A 17,370-nucleotide genomic window follows, 5' to 3' on the forward strand; every position below is an offset into this window, starting at 1 on the left:
CCTTTTCTTCTGCCTGTCCACCTCTGGAGAGGGCTCCAGTGGCACAGCTGGGGGAGGGCTGTCCCACTTTGGACTGGAAGACCAAAAGGGGTGAGCTGACAAGGACATATCGAAAACTCACAGTAACAATGCTGCTAAGAGTCATGGACGGGGCAACCGAGAGAAGACAGGGTGCAGAGAGACATGTCTAGGACTTAGGGACGGTTACTCAAGGAGAGGGAGAGGAGCCCAGCAAGGGACCATCACAGAACCACGGGGGCACACACAGGAGACACAGGCTCAGAGAAATGGCCTCAGGACGGTAGGGAGCAGGGGCAGTTTTAGGAGTGGAACAGGGTTTAAGAAATAGCTCTGTTTTAGTAACAGGAAGGCCCAATAGACAAGCTACTGGTCGAGGGGCCCTTCTGCTTTGCAAACGCAGGTACCACATCTTCCCCTTCTTTTAACCCTTCAGTGTTCATCATAGTGCTTTGTGCACAGTGAATCTGGTATCGGGTAAAACTTCCAAACTAAAGCCAGAGACTTCTTTGTGGGTGTGCATGTGTGTGTGTGTAATGTTGATTACATCCAGGGTTCTAAACAGATGTGACTGTGACTAGCTGATGTGGGGGGAAGGGAGAAGGGCTCCTTTCTCTGCTTAGAGCTGATCCACATTCAACCTTCCTTGTTTCAAAGTGCAGACTCTATGTTGGTGATCAGAACACCTGGATAAATAACACGATGTCAATGAACAATCTCTGCTGCTTCCTGGTACTGACATTACGCAAACAGACTGGTGCGGAGTGGAACGGTGTCCATAGTCATTAGCAAGGGATAGTGACATGATACACAACCAATACAGCTGAGCCCATGTACTTGCACGTATGTTTAAAAATGTGTTTCTACTTTCTGGATATCACAAAATGTAACTTTTAGTTCCTTTTATGTAGACCACATCCTTATACACCCTTTCCAATACAGAAGACAATATGAGATAACAGGATATTCAGAACAGAAATTAGAAAATGAAATCAGTAAAGGGGATATCAGGGAAAGCAAGTGTTAGAAAAAGTGTAAAAAAAAAAAGAAAAAGAGAAGGCATTGTCATAGTAATAGACAGAAGGCAGAATGGGAATGGGCCACGCCTCTGGGAGGAGCTGGGCTGAGCAGACAGGATGCATGGTTATGACTCTCTTCTCCAGACTTTCCTTCGTGCTCCAAAATCTAAGTAGTAATGTATACTACTTTTATAATCAGAAAAAACAGCCAATAAATAGTTTTAAAAATAAGAAATCAAGGGGAAAAAAATCAGTTAAATGAGGGGAGTTCCACCCGGACTTGAATCTGAAATGAGCACGCAAGGGAAGCACAGAGGTGCTGATTTCGAGTGTAATTTCTTTGCCTTTTTTGGAGATGTGAGAAATAGATGATTTGGTCACTAGTTCTAAGAGCAAAGATGTCATCAAGTTTATGGCAAATATAAGCCTTTACAACTTTTATTATGCTTACTTTAAAATGCTGGGTGATAGGTTTCTGTGTCTTTGCAAGGGGCACCCCAGTGATCACTTATCCAACTATCCCTGTGTCCCCTGGACTTCAGTCAGCACGTCTAAGCAAACCCAGAGTTTGGTGCTGGTCGGAGGCTTCTCACCAGCAGGTCTACACTCTCATCCCAGACTGCTCTCTCTGCCTTCGAGAAGCTGCAAGCTCACCTGCCCCACCTTCTACCCTGGCAGCAAACTGAGCGTCTTCCTCTGCCGAAGCGCTTCCTTTTGCAAAGTGACTGCTGTCGGCTGTTCTCTAGCCCACTCATCTTGACATGGGGCAGCTGAGATAGGCCACTGAACTTTGAAAAGCAGTACATCAGATTCAGTGTGCTGCATGTAATAAGCATGAGTTGTGCTTTCATTTCAAAACATTCTCACAGATGTTATTTCATCTGAGCCTTACCCTGCTCCCCGGTGGCTACCTGGCCAGGCATACCAGCTCTATTTTCAAATGAGGGTTCTGAGGCTCCAAGCAGTTAAATGTGGCACAGCCTGACTAAAGCCCACATCTTCCTCCGCCATTCTGAACTAAGAGTTTGTCGGCCCTCTTGAAAGGGCCCACAAAGGCTTGAGGTAAATCTAACAAATGGTAGCTCCTGGAAGCAGCTGGGAGAAGAGGAGTCACACGCAGACCCTACTCAGAAGGCCAGGCCTGGGTAGGTGGCAGCATCAGCCCTTCCTTCCATTATCCTGCAGAGGCCCAGAGAGGATAAGTGACTTTGCTGGGCACAGGGTGAAGCTAGGACCTGAATCCTAGGTTGGGGGTGTTCCCCACACTATCACTTGGCCCTGACCTGCCTGGACACCTCACTCTAAGCCCTGCCTCTCACGTGGCCCAGGGCTGGTCTGGCAGCAAGTTGGTGGGCCAGTCTCAAGGATTCCTGGACAAAAATAAAGGGGATGTTCAGGTCTGGTCTGGAGCCGAGAAAAAGCTGTGGGCATCTGCCTCATCCCAAGTACTTATCTCTTCCCACTACATAGGCTCCCAGTTCCTGTTGTCGGACAAAGGAGCCCTCGCCCCACGCTTAAACCTTCAGATTCTCTACCACCAGTGCCTAGTAGACCAGGGGGAGGGTCTAGACAGATGGCCTAGGGAGAAATCTACATTCCAGAAGTACGAGCCTGGAATGCTGCATTTCCTCATGGAATCATGGTTATGTTCTAGAATGTCATAGCCTAGTACTGTGCACTAGAGACATGAGGAAAGTGGGCTTTTTATAAGCCGAGCCACCACTTGTAACTGCATTCTCACAGGAAAGGACAGAATTCCAAACAATCAGCTCATAAACATCATAGAAATATCATCCTTTTATAGGCTCAAAATTGCCCCTCGCCATCCCAACACCTTCCCTTTTGATACACTGGAGCTTGTTTCATGTATAAAAATCCATTAAGTAGCCCTGGGTTAGATTACTTCCTTTCCAGCTACATTTTTTTGGGAAAATCCCACATAAAGGAAGAGATTCTTTTTCACTTCCTTTTGGCCTCTGAACAAGCTCCAAGGTGTCATGGATAGGATGCAAGGATGCTTATTTCTCAGTCATATTTTGTGGTTCTATTTTCCTGCTATGGTAGCTCTGGGCCTGCCTCTGTGGGCCAGTCTGTGCAGCCTCATCTTGCCTGGGCGGGGACTCTCATTTCTCACACTTGTTTTTGGCAGTAATGCCACTCTATTTGCTGATAGCAGACCTACCATTGCAGCAGTAACTTTTTATACAATTCATGCTTACAGATACCACCAGAATGTTGTTTATCTTTTCGTAAGGAACATCAGGGGCATTACCTTTCACGTCCAAGCTCAATCTACCAGATTACATTCGCAGAAAGCCACAAGTCCAGGACTGGGAGAATTTCTTGGTGATTCAGATATAAGGAATGAGGCTTTCATTGATTTTCTTTTCTGTGTAGTTCAGGTTATGTAGTCTGAAGCAAGGGAAGACTGACCAGATGTTTTGCTGCCTGTTCTGACTCCTCAGTATCAATGCCATGCTTCTGACTTGAGGCAGGCAAACTTTGCAGTGCAAGGCTGAGGCGCCCAATCCCAAACACAGGGGTAATCAAGTTGGCTGGTTTGCAATGCTGCTGAGTGATAAGCAGGCATCATGATAGGGTGGAAGGTTTCTGGTCTAGCAGGCCCAGTCTACATACTTAGGGCTAAGATGTGCCTTGTGTTATTAAAAACTCAGTGTAGAATGAATCTCTAGACTGGGGAATAAATGAAGCCCCCCAACAAGGAAAAGGAAAAAAGCATGTAAGAACGGAGATTCAATGCATACACGTGTGCACACGTGCGCACACACACACACACACACACGTACATTAGAATGCTGGATTTGAAATCTCAAGAATTTCAAGTTCCTAAGCAAAAACAGAGCAGGGCTAATAATGCTCTGACAAAACAGACAAATAAAAAATGTACCAACATCAACTTAAGGCAAGCAAATAGAACAGGAAGGGAGGGAAGTGAGCAGGCCTGGGCTAGGCCTCCCTGTGCCTCTACCCCAACTCACCGGCAACAATGAAAGACCATTTTTCAGGCCTTTCTGTTACATTTCTAAACCATTCATGTTCTTTCAATTTCCCTTTGAGACATACAGATTGGGTGGAGAAGTCTTCAAAAACGAGAAATTAGGCGGCGCCTGGGTGGCTCAGATGGTTAAGCGTCTGCCTTCGGCTCAGGTCATGATCCCAGGGTCCTGGGATCGAGTCCCACATCGGGCTCCCTGCTAGGCGGGGAGCCTGCTTCTCCCTCTGCCTCTGCGTCTCTCTCTAACTCTGACTTTCATGAATAAATAAATAAAACATTAAAAAAAAAAAAACAAAATGAGAAATTGGGTATATATGTTTAATTAAAAGTTCTTTTGAAGAGAGACCATTTTTATCTAAAGATTTCTAGTCATCTATCTGTCCTAGTGCAACAAAACGTAGTGGGTGGACCAGTTAGGGAGAGCCTGAAGAAAAGGGAAGGGGAGTGAGGTTACCTGGGGACAGTTCCTCTCTGGTCCAGGGTTCATTATGTGTCCTTCTAATGGTGTCTTTTGAAATCACAAGATTCAACAAGAAATCACAAGACTCAAGCAAGTGTGTGAAGAAAAGATATTTTTTTCTATACTCCGTGGCTCAAAAAAGACTTTTTTTTTCCTTTTTGAAAAGAGAGATTGTGCATGTGAGGGTGGGGAAGGGCAGAAGGCAAGGGGGAGAAGCTTAAGCAGGCTCTATGCCCAATGTGGGGCTTGACCTCACAACCCTGAGATCATGACCTGAGCTGAAATCAAGAGTTGGACACTTACCTGACTGAGCCACCCAGGTGCCACAAGAGACTTTTAATCTGTATTAAAACCTGGAACCTTAAAATAGTTAGCCGAGAGCCACTGAAAGACCCTACTAAAGTAATACAGTTTACTGGGCAGAATGTGGGGCAGGGATCAGGAGTCTGGACTCCTCTGGGCAGGGTATGGAATTTTCAACACCTGGACACTGCTCGGAGCTTTGTCTCACCCACTTGAGAACTAAGATCGGTCTGGGGCCCAGCAGTGGGGTTGCCCTGTGGCCTTCTGGGGATGCAAGAGTAGAGAAGCAATCAGGTTCTACAATTCAGGCACCAGATTTCAAAAGGGCAACCTTCTCCCCTCCCCCCCCGCCAATAATGAATATTACCAAGTATTCTAAGAATGAAGCATCAGCAGAAACTGAAAAGGGACCTAATTCTGACATCTGTTTTCCTCTTGCAGATGGGCAGGAACGGGGCCAGAGGGCCCTTGCTCTGTGCCTGGGGTACAAATTACTGCCTTCAGAATGGATGATTCTTTCCTGCTTCATTGACTGGATAGTAACAGCCTCTATGGAACCACAGAGAAGTCTAAATTTAACACTGAAATCATAATGAGCTAGCAAAAGAGGAAGTGATGAGTTGATGAGACCCAAGTAGCAGGGGCTAGAAGGTATCTGATGGTGGGGTATTTTATAACTCAGAAGACACCTGGGGTTTCTTTTTTCTGTTTATTTCCTTTTTCCCTGAAATTTGTTGGAATTCTAAACCTGAGAGGCTAGTAGCTATCGAGTCAAGGACAGAGAACTGAAAACAGCCAAGTACATTTCATCACTCAAGCACGGGGGTAAAGAAAACAAAACTAGGCACACAAGGTGATCAGTGTGGCAACTGGATCTTGAGCTGGAGGGAAGGTGAATATAATTGTAAAGAAACAGATTTTGACAGTTCTTTCCAGGAGATTTTGAATTAATGAGAATCTCTTTCACACACTGGAGATTCCTTTAGGACTGACATAAACATCCCCCCCTAGGGCACGTTAGGAGGAGATGGGAAAGGAATCGAGGATATTAGACAAGAAATGGGATTTGTTAATTGGAACGCAAGCATCAGCCCTTTTACAGCATCAATGGCAATGAGTATGGAAGTCTTTGAATACACTAGAAGCTCTGGGGCACTGAGGGGATTTGCAGAGGGGTGGGAATCTGTGGCACCCTGGGGACGGAAAACAGAGAGCAGAGATGAGCAACAACCCAATCCACCTGAGGCCAAGAGCCTATTCCCTTACTGCTTGAGGTTCTCTAAGGATATGGCACTGTCATACAGTAGGAATCACAGAATTATGCCCTTTGTTTGTAAATGAATGGGCCACAAAGTGACTCTTAAAAAGGATGGGATTATGGCAAAAAATGACAGAGAATAATCTTTGCTAGTTCTTCTGTTTTAAGACCACTTCTAGGCAAGGAGCCTGCCAGGGGAGGTGAAGCGGTCAGACTGCCCATCCAAGGATGCAGGAACTCCAAGAAGGGGCCCGAGTCTCCCCTAGTTAACCTCAGGAGCAGCTGCTTGGCACTCCTTTTGACAAAACCGCCCAAAGTCTAGAAATGAGACTCATGGATTATTACTCTAATCTAATACAAATGGTGAGCTCTGTACAGCCAAGACATCAAAAATCTTGAATTCCTTTAAGGTAGTGGTTCTGCTTTAGAGGGCATGAGAATCATCTGGAAGGTCTGTTAAAACACAAATAACCAGGCCTCACCTCTAGAGTTTCTGATTCAGAAGATCTGGGATAGGGCTGGGGAATTTGCATTTCTAGTAAGCTCCCAAGTAATGTTGCTGATGCTGCTGGTCCAGAGCCCACACTCTGAGAACGATTGCCTTAGACTTTTCCTATCTTCATTGAAAAGGATTGCAGAGTAAGTTCCATGACACATCAAGGAGGGAGGGACATTATTATAAGCATCTGTCAACAGCCTCAAGTTCAGTGAATTTGGGCAGAACTCACAACTGACACCTTCCCCATGCACTTGGGTCTTTTAGGGGAAATATGAACACACCCTAATGAAAACGGGTGAGGCTGAGTTCTTTACATGTTTGGTTTTTGAGTTATGACTGGCAGGGAGAGAGTCCTAGTGGATGTGACATCTACAAGTTGTAAGGAATGAGAATGAGATCAGGGCAGAGGTCACGTTTTGGGGGGAGGTGGACAGAGAGAGAGAGAGAGAATGAGAATGAGTGCATGTGTGTTACTATCAGATGACTAAACAGTATTAGAGGGACCAGGATGCAGATGTGATATGGATGGGTAAGGGCAGGTGAACTTTCATTATAAAAAATTAAAATAATCCGGGGAAACAAAGGCTCTCTCAAATCTCCGTCTCGACAGTGTGGAGGATCCAGCATGCTGCTCTCGTATGAGCTGGAAAAGGGCCTGTGCTTTTGCCATTTGGTTATCAGGTTGATTTCTTCTTGTTGTTTGTGAGCAGGGACTGGGGACAGCGGGTGGGGAGAGGGGGTCAGCAGGGTTAGTGTCAGCAACAGACGCTGCTATACATACCACCCAGATGCAAGTCGATGAGGCCACTGTAATAAGACTCTCCCCAATAGTCTACAACAAGGAATTGGTGAAGAGAGAGTTATTGGATCAGATAACCCTCTTGTGCCCGCAGACCCAAAGCAATCAATGACATAAAGCATAAGGAACACAGAGATATAGCAAGAGGGTGAGGAGAAACAGTTGAAAAGCATGCATCTCTCTGGAAGTGCATTATCTATACACACACGTGCTGCAGCTATATACTTTCTGGTGGTGGAAGGGAGAGCTCACTCAAAACCACCCGTGATACAGTTAATAGCCAATTAACCATGGGACTGCTGTTCATACCTCTGATCAGTTACGACAGGATAGAAGGCCTTGGCTTTCCTGGGAGTCCTGACCCTGCCGGAAGTCAACTGTATCTAACTAAGATTTTTTAAAAATGCAAGGGCAGATCAGGGGCTACTTACTACCTTTGTTACTGAATATTAGAAGCCCCAGGCTGAGGGTCTGAAGGCAAGATGTGAACATTCTAAAAAAGCTCTGCAAGGCCACCAACCCTTAGGTTGAAAGGCAGTCCGAGCTCTCCCAAGAATTCACCTGTGACCCCCTGCTTGAGCATATCAAACTCCTTGCAGAACTGCTTTCACGGGATAGGTTTCAGATGAAGGGGATCCTGTTTCTTCTGAGGTTGGGCCCCAACTTCAGCCAGGCTTCTCTTTAAAAGCAGAGTCACTATTTGCCCTAAGGCTCTTGGAGGTCTGCCAGCCTCAGGCACTCCTTTGCCTTTCAGCTCCACGAGGCTGTCCAGCAAGGAGGTTGCATTCTTCGCATGCCTGAGATGCAGAGCCTGGGCACTGCTGAGGGGCTGGGCTTGGTCGGGCAGTTCTCATCCTCCCAGAATCATAAATGCATAGTACAACAAAAGTCAGCTGTACCTTGTTACCCTTTGCCTCCAGATCTCTCAAGCTGCATGCTGATCCTGGTGGCCTTTTGCTCCACACGAGGGTTCCCCCTTTAAGAATGGCCGTACCAGAAAGTAGAATGTAATCCTGGAATAGTTTTTCAACTCATGCTCAAGGCTGATGCAGCGGATAAAATTTGCACCATGGTTCCAGAAACAAAAAGGGCTTCTCAGGTGCTCTAGACTAGAAATCACATCTGCCCTAGGCTTGCAGGCTCTGAATCTAACCCTTATGGTCCAGATATACATGAGCCTTAGACAAATCGAGATCAATAAGATGGCAGGGCCATATCAGATCTCGTCTGCAAGGGCAGCCTGCTAACAGGCTGACCCCTCAGAGAGCTATGGAAGCTTGGGCCCATCGGGTGAGGCAGGATGACAGGTTCAGTCAGCTGTGCCCCCTCAGAGAAGGGGCCAGCTAGCATGGCTGGAAGATTCCAAACTGCCACGCTCAGCTGAGATTATCTCCTTAAGGACTCAGCCAGGAGCAACCAGACTAACAAGAGGAACAGAACGCAGAAGCAGGAGAGAAAGGACAGCCAATGGTCACAGTTCAGCCTCAAAGATGATCTCTGCCAAGTAGCCAGGGCCAACTGGGACTTCTGACAAGAGGCGAGCCTTAGAAGTGATGTGCTTAAAATAAGAAAAGGAAGGGGCGCCTGGGTGGCTCAGTTGGTTAAGCGACTGCCTTTGACTCGGGTCATGGTCCTGGAGTCCTGGGATCGAGTCCCGCATCGGGCTCCCTGCTCAGCAGGGAGTCTGCTTCTCCCTCTGACCCTCCTCCCTCTCATGCTCTCTATCTCTCATTTTCTCTGTCTCAAATAAATAAATAAAATCTTAAAAAAAAAAAAATAAGAAAAGGAAAATAGTATGTTTGGAAATATATTCTTATGATAGGAGCTACTATACCCTGAGAATTTCCCAAATGCATCATGGGGAAATCTAATGGAGCTACCAAAGTCTGTCTTTAAAAACAGGACAAATCTGTATTTGGGTGAAGGTGTTTTGATAAAGCTTTGCTTACCAGAGTTTGGACTAGAACAGTGGTTTTCAAACCGTTCTGTGAGACCCTAGGGTTCTTTGAGCAGTATTCCCTGGTCTCCCAACTACCTGATTCACAAATACTTGGAACTCCTTTAAAGCTTACACAAGACACACTACATTCAGAAGTCTGATATGCCGATGTTAACCCACTGAGGACCATCAACACATCCATCTGTGCTGTCAGGTAAGCTTGTTTTTGTGAGGCTCTCAGGACCAAGTTTCTTATGCCATGTGCAAGTATCTGCACTCCCTGAAAATGTGCTAGGGAAGAGGCTATCTTACGTATTTACTTAAATTCTGGCTTCCAAGGAGAGTGGTCGCGAAGAGCTGTACAGGAGAGCACCCTGGGGGGGCCATCACTCAGGGAGACCCAGCCTGTCAGAGTAGTTCCTGTCACAGTGCAGGCCTTGAGGAGGGTAACATTCAGGCCATGATGCCACAGCAGAGCTGGCTTTTGTATTTACTGCATGCTTGGGAGTCTTTCTCTGAGATCTACTCTTTTTTTTTTTTTTTTTTTTAAAGATTTTATTTATTTATTTGAGAGAGAGAGAATGAGAGAGAGAGAGAGCACATGAGGGGGGGAGGGTCAGAGGACGAAGCAGACTCCCCGCCAAGCAGGGAGCCCGATGAGGGACTCGATCCAGGGACTCCAGGATCATGACCTGAGCCAAAGGCAGTTGCTCAACCAACTGAGCCACCCAGGCGCCCCGAGATCTACTCTTTATAAGGAACTTGCACTGCTGCTAGATTTAGTAGTGATGCTACTGTGTAAACAATTCCTACTGCTCCCACCTTTGGCTTCTTCTGGGACGGAGGTAATTTAAACTGCATGGATCCTGAGATTTCTGAGAGAACTATTAAAACACGGTTGCCATTTCTGGCAATTCCCTCTCTGTGTCAGGATGTTCTCTACACTGGGACCCAGGGATGGACTAGAGGCTGAGGCCTATTATCACTTGCAGTTCTCTACTGTAACCTGTATTTCCAAATTGGTGGTTATCAACATTCTAGAGTGGTTCTTTTTGATTTGAATTTAAACTTATAATTTGGCTTGTATGAAGGGTTCTGCTGCTAAGAAACAAGTTTGAAAACCACTGACTTAGATGAAATCCTGGTTGTATACTTTTATGGAAAGGTAATTACCTAAGCAACTAGAAAGGGGAATTTTGGCAATCTCGCACACCAATCTTCAAGGGCAGAGTTTCTATGACCCCTGGCAGTCAGCAGCTTGAATAACATGGCCTGTTCTAGAAATACTGAAGCAACGCCACAGTCTCGAACTGCATGGCATCCAACAGGTACACAAGTACTATGCGGAAACCATAACCCTGGGGCGGCCCACCTGAACCTCGGAACCCTGTAAGGAGGAGACGCAGACTATCTTCCTTGAGGACTCAGGCTAACAATGAAATGGAGGTACACAAGCCTATTGAGTTATTCTGACTATGTGTTGGAAGATCTATCCCTCATTTTCCATCTTGGCAGAAGTAATCTGTGGGGAAGGATAAGAAGGCTCCCTCCTGACATCAGCAAGAAGAGAAAGCAACGAGGGAAGGGCCCTGTGAGTCCTGTTACAGCTGGGCAGGGCATCCCTGCTTGGCTTAGGCTAACTCCTTCTGGATGGTCAGGCTTAACTCAGGAGGCCAAGGAAGCACATGCAGGGCGGGAAGCCAAAACAAGGATGGTGGGGGACATCACAGCTTCTTTTGGAAGCCTGGAGATCCTCCGAGGTGAATCCGAATCTCCACTCATTGACATGGGCCAGTGCTTGACTCGCAGTCACACGTCCCAGGCTTCTGGCTTACAGGCTGCTCAGTGGTTCGACTTTTTGCATCTCCTTTGGTGGCCCAGGCTTCAAGCAGTAACTCCAGCATCAGGTAAGGCACAAAACCAAGAACATCACATCCTCATCCTTCTCATCCCATCTCTTCACCTGAAGGTCATCACTGAGTCGACTGTTCAGCTGCAATATCTAGGCCTTGAAGGGCCCGGAAAGATCTTCTTCTATGCCTGAGCCCTGACTCCCCCCAAATGAACTTAGAGCCTGCAGAACCCTACGAATTCATCTTGACATCAGGCACATTCTGTGAGGTCAGCTCAGTAAGATCCGATGGCAGCAATTGGCCCCATTCCTGGCTGCCTCTTACTGGTTCTTCTTCAGTTTACAGAGAGCCTGCCTGCCAGGAGATGTAGCCACCCTGTCCCTCTGCCATGCTAGAATAAGGAATAAGGGGTTACTGCAAAGTTAAGTCACCTCCTTTCTTCATCCCCAGCCTCACAACTTGAACGCTGACCCTGGAGGCCTGTGCTCTCTACAAAGACATGGAGGTTTCCCCATCCAGAGGCTGGACTGAGACTCATGGACTCTTGAGAAAGCAGAGATCAGTCACTCCATGCCTGAGTTGGGCCTCTAGTTGGGGCTGGCCCAGTGATTTGAAGGTCCTTAACCAACAGGGCTTCTTCCTGGCCCTTGGGACCAGGGATGGCTCAGGTACTTCCTTGCTTCCTGTGTGCCCCACTGGGCTGAACCCACCTCGCAGGCTCCTTGGATGAACAGTGGGGGTGACTGCACTATGTTCCACAGCTCTTCCCTGGACATGGCAGCCACTGAGCGTACGGCCCTCACAGCCATTCCCGTGTCTACCTTGTGCTGGCTCACCACCATCCCCCGAGCCTGTCCACCCTGCCCCGAGTGACCAGTCTCTGGGAGACACAGAGCCCAGGTTCACACTGGAGGAATGGTGAGGGCTCTGTGGGGCATGTGTCCTCCCATTCTCTGTGTGGTCAGAGCAGGAGAGGGAGCCCACAAAGCTAAACACTGGAGGTGGCAGGTGGGGAGCAGGCTGGGGGCCCCGCTCGTGCAGTTCTGTGATGGCTCCTTGTGGTATAGTGTCCCTCATTCCCAGCTATTTTCTTCTAGAGGAAACGAAGCAGGGGAGGGGGAAAGGAGGAAGAAGAGAGGAGGAGGCCCAGTGCTTGCCATCAATACATGAAGTGGACTGAGAGTTCGTTCTACAGATAAATGGCAAATCCTCCGAGAGGGTGGAAGAACAAGCCCAGGTCTTGGGGCAGTCCCAAACAGAGATGCTTTTCTTTTCCTTTGCTTAATAGGAAGCCCCAAACTCGGTGATGAAGGGCCCCAGAGAACCCTGCTGGAAAAGCAGCTGAATTCCACCTGAGGTGACACAAAACTAGCCTATCATGGGTGGTGGGGGCAGGGGCTTTCCTTTAGGAACAAACCTCCTCACAAAGGAGACCCAGACAATACCTGCTTCACCACGGAGCGCCTTCTCCACGGCAACCCCTCGTTCCTCCAGTTGCCTCTGCTTCTCCTCCACCTGCTCCAGCTGCCGCTGGATAATCTACAGGAAAACAGAACAGCGTGAGCACCTGACTTTCTCTCTCGTCTCCTAGCTTTCAGGAGGACAACTAAACTGTACAAACACAAACAGGGAGAAAAACAAATTAGGTCTGAAAGCTGGAAAGGCTTTTGTCCACGGGCATTAAGCCCGGAGTGGGGTGTAAAGACCACCCGCATCGAATCCCCCAGGGCCTGTCGTTAGTAAGCAGCATAGCTTACTTGTCCAGCCCTCGGCAGGGCAGCTCAGACACAGGAAGTGACGTCAGCTCCTGCAGCAAGGCCTGAGGTACTGCATCCTAAGTAAGACCCTGCCAACAGTGAGGTTGCTAAAACCCTAGCAGGGGTTCTTGGAGGGTACTGCCGAAATCCTGCCTCTAGAAGATTAAAAAAAAAAAAAAAAAAAAAATTCTAGAATGGAGCAATGCACTAGAATCTTTTTGGAAGCGTATAGTGAGAAGTTTCTCTGTGCTACGTGGGGACTAATCATGGATACCAGAAGGACATTCAACCCCCAAAGCAGCAGCCCATGACATATATCTGGAAAATGGCACACAGAAAACGAAATAAAATCCAAGGATCCAATCATTGCAGAGAATGTGGATACAGAATAATGTTCAAGAAAAGGACTAAAAGATTGGTGGTTTTTGATGCTTGCTAAAATTGAAATTCAGCGGCATAACTTGGTATTTGGGTTTGCTGTTAATGCTTCTCATTGTTTATATCTTTTGATTAGTGTACTAATATGAATACAACTCTACATGCACAATTTCATTATAAAAACATATTGTATTTAGATATCTTTTAATACTTTATATAAAGAAATGATTTTTTGTTCCAGAAAGAAAATCTGGAATGGTCTAGGATCTGTGAGGCCTGAAGATAGAGGCTGATGCCTGGAGGACAGCTCTGACCTGGAAATCCCAGGCCCACCAGAGGCTGACGGGTCACAGATGGCCTCTCGATGACAGTCCTCACAACTGAACTAGTTGACTTTACAATGATTATTCCACAGCAAAGAATTTAGGGAACTCAAAGCCCAGCTCTTCCTTTCTACCAGGAACTCCATAAAAACAAGGCTTCTGCAGTTGCATCAAGCCAGAGGCTTGTGGCCTGACATGTTGGGGCCATCCTCTCAGGTATCAGGGACACCCCGTCTACCTCTGCTCTGTCCTCTCTACCCTCCCGCGTCGTGGACAAGGACAAGCATGTCGGAGAGGAGGGGGCTCTTTCCCACTTAGGAGCTGTGGCCCCTTCAGGGATTTTACCTGGGCTCGGTGTAGCCGCTTCAGTTCCTCTTGCTTGGCCTGTCTCCGAGCTGCCTTCTGCACACGCCGGGTCAGCTTGGCGTTCAGTTCCTCCTCTGTGTAAGTTCTTGGCTGCAGAGAATGAGAGAAATTCCCTCAGTCAGATGCCGCAGGCCTGGGCACAGAGAGCACTTCCCCTAGGTCGGAGCTGCCCTTCTGCAGAGTGCCTGCAGGGTAGACGCCCAAGCTGCGGCTCGGCCAGAGGCTTCACTGACACTCGTCCTTGCTGGAGCCCTAACTGCTACAGGGTACAGCTGAAGCTCTACAAATGAGATACTTCCCCACTGTGACAGGGACAGGAGGCTGAGTGGGGACTGACCGTTAGAAAGTTAAAAGGACCAAGGGTGATATGCTCCTTTATCACAGAGATCACCTGTTTCCCACGGAAGGATGTCTGCTCTTTTTAAGACTTTCTGGAGGTAAAAGCATGATAATTAGTTCCCCCAAGCCTCCTGCTTCTAGAAGGGCACTGCAGAAATGTATGCCTGTACAGGGGAAGGAAAAAGAAAAATCGAGATCCTTTTATTTTCTTGTTTAGTATCAAACGCCACTTCCTTCAGATGAATATTTATAAGGTTCTCTTAAGAAGTAACATCTAGGGGCGCCTGGGTGGCTCAGTTGGTTAAGCGACTGCCTTCAGCTCAGGTCATGATCCCAGGGTCCTGGGATCAAGTCCCGCATCGGGCTCCCTGCTCTGCGGGGAGCCTGCTTCTCCCTCTCCCACTCCCCCTGCTTGTGTTCCCTCTCTCGCTGTGTCTCTCTCTGTCAAATAAATAAATAAAATCTTTAAAAAAAAAAAAAAAAAAAAGAAGTAACATCTAAAGTAGAGAAAATGGGGATGCTTCTATTTTTAAGTGTGAGTGAACCCCAAACTAACTAATGCAGTCTGAAGAAGGGAGATACAGAGGCGAGCCCGGACTGCCCCCAGGGTCTGCACAGAGGCAGCAGTCGGCCACTGAGAGGGACGGGGAGGCAGTCCGGCAGGGCGGTTTCAGCCACTGCTACCAAGCCCTAAGGAGGCAAGAGGCCAGATGCAGGGCAAATCCATGGACACAAGTGCCTGAGCAACTCCACCTGCAAATGTGGGCATCGAGGGTGCAAGGCAGTGTCAGACGCCTTGTGTAAACAGTGAGCAACCACCAAGAGGCAAATGCTGAGGGGTTTGCCGCTATTCTTAACATCTTCTTTATTTCCTCCAAGGAAAACAAAGAGAGACTTTGACAGACTTTAAAAGAGACTTCCAAATTCAACTCAGGAGTATAGTCTAATAATCTTTATTTTAAGAGCTCAAGGACAGTGGAGGGCCAACTGAGCAGGTAAGTCCTTATGGAACATCGTGGTGTTCTAGCACCCTAAGCATTTCACCTTGCAGGTCGTGGAGCTGAGGGCTCGTGAATTCCCCATTCCTGTGGTGCCCAGTCCCATAGGGGCAGCCCTGGAGTGAAATTACCACTGCCACATGCACTCCAGCCAGTTAAGAGCAGGGCATCTCCCCTTCCTCCACCATGACACAGCTAGAGAGAGTTCTGGGGCCCGTGTTCACTACTGCTCCATGCATGTGTGAACAGTTAGTGAGGATGTGGCTGGAGGGCCAGGGCTAGAGGCTGCCCCGGGTGGTTAATCACAGACATGCATGCAACAATGACCAGCCATGGGAATGAGACACTACCTTTGATGCATATGATCTCCTGAACGCCAAGGCGTGTGGTACATAAATCAACTTTTAAGGGGATGGCAACAGAAAACAAAATAGTAATAATAACAATTAAAAAATTAAAAACAGAACACAGAAATGGAGCAAAATCAGTTAGAAGTTTAAAACAAACACATAAGACTAAAGACTAAAACACATGATTATTTTTCATAATGTCACACAGGACTGAGTAAGTGAGGAACCTGGGGATACAGATCCTAGCAGCAGAGTCTCAGTGAACCCTGTTTTGAATAAGGACTGGGTTCACTTTTTTACCTAGAAGACAGCTTCTTCCTCACTATGCCCCAGATCTTCTTTCTTCTCTTTTCACTCTCCCTTGTGTATAATAAACTAAAGCTGTCTAAATACACGGTTATAGATGCCATTTCTCCTTCAGTAACCCATTTGTTTGTGAAAATTCAGACTACTTCTTTCAGCTCAGTGGGGGGCAGGCACTGGTGGTGGGAAATTCCTGTTGCCAGGGACACAGAGACACAGACACAGAGCAAACTGAGTATCAGACCTAATGTTCTCTTCCAAAAGGCTCTCTCCTGGCAGTGTGGGCCAGGTGGGTTCCTAGTGGGCCACCCAGAAATCCTGGATGGGGGCGGGGGCCATTTCTTGATTATGCACAGTGAAAGGGTGCCTAAAATAGCATAAGTAACTGATATTCACCAAAAATACTTCAGGCACATATGTCTTCCCTCAGACTGACTCATCTCTCCCACAAACCAGAGAGGATGAATCTCAGTATTAGAACAAATCAGCTAAAAAACAGAAGATAGACGGTTTCCCCAAGCAGCATGTGAACCACTCCATAGGAACTACGTAACCACACCTAAGGAGTAGCACTTAACGTCTGCACCTGCGGCTGCTGTAAAAAGTAAAGGGAGTGGGGGCAGTCACTGACTGACTTCTGGCGGGGGCAGGAGGGGGGGGTCAGGTACCACCTTGGCAGAGGCAGCGACTCGAGGGGAGAAATCATGAAGCGTGTGTGGTGTGTTGAGAGAACGAGGCCAGCCAGAGCCGCTGCTTCTGCTGTGACATGGGGACCAGGGTCTGTCCCACAGCCTCTGCACACGCCCATGGCTGGGCCACAGAGGTTAGGACGCAGTGCATCACTTATATTTAAAGTCAGGCTCAGGGCGCCTGGGTGGCTCAGTTGGTTAAGCGACTGCCTTCGGCTCAGGTCATGATCCTGGAGTCCCAGGATCGAGTCCCGCATCGGGCTCCCTGCTCAGCAGGGAGTCTGCTTCTCCCTCTGGCCTTCCTCCCTCTCATGCTCTCTGTCTCTCATTCTCTCTCTCTCAAATAAATAAATAAAATCTTTAAAAAAAAATAAATAAATAAAGTCAGGCTCAGGCAAAGAAAAGAGGCGAATGTGAATTATCTTTTGTTGGTAGGGTTACAGGTGATATTATAGATTTAGTCTGTATTATCTTAATTTTTCTAAGTAAACATTTTAAATAAAAATAAGTTATTTTCAATTTTAAGTGTTTTTTTGTTGTTTGTTCTTTATTTTATTTTTGTGTATTTGTTTATTTTTATTGTGTTATGTTAGTCACCATACACGTTGTAATGAGCACTGGGTGTTATACGCAAATAATGAATCATTGAATACTACATCAAAAACTAATGATGTGCTGTATGGTGGTTTTTTGGTTTTTGTTT

The 17,370-nt window shown here is 47.2% G+C and overlaps 1 protein-coding gene across 20 annotated transcripts in view; it reads right to left on the bottom strand.

Annotated features, from left to right (window-relative positions):
• MICAL3 (microtubule associated monooxygenase, calponin and LIM domain containing 3) overlaps positions 1 to 17,370 on the bottom strand; it is a 277,268-nt gene that overhangs the window by 10,926 nt on the left and 248,972 nt on the right. For 9 of the 20 annotated variants that reach the window (XM_064591809.1, XM_064591796.1, XM_064591799.1 and 6 more), the window contains 4 exons: positions 15,676 to 15,726; positions 13,968 to 14,078; positions 12,610 to 12,703; positions 7,355 to 7,405 (listed from right to left, as the gene is read on the bottom strand). In XM_064591809.1, the coding sequence (XP_064447879.1) occupies positions 7,355 to 7,405; positions 12,610 to 12,703; positions 13,968 to 14,078; positions 15,676 to 15,726 (307 nt within the window). The other 11 variants (XR_010411645.1, XM_064591803.1, XM_064591815.1 and 8 more) reach the window with 5 other exon arrangements.

This window comes from Mirounga angustirostris, unplaced genomic scaffold, assembly GCF_029215605.1.
Source record: "Mirounga angustirostris isolate CCGP_5_RB_7025 unplaced genomic scaffold, mMirAng1.0.hap1 SCAF_5, whole genome shotgun sequence".
Taxonomy (NCBI): Eukaryota; Metazoa; Chordata; class Mammalia; order Carnivora; family Phocidae; genus Mirounga; species Mirounga angustirostris.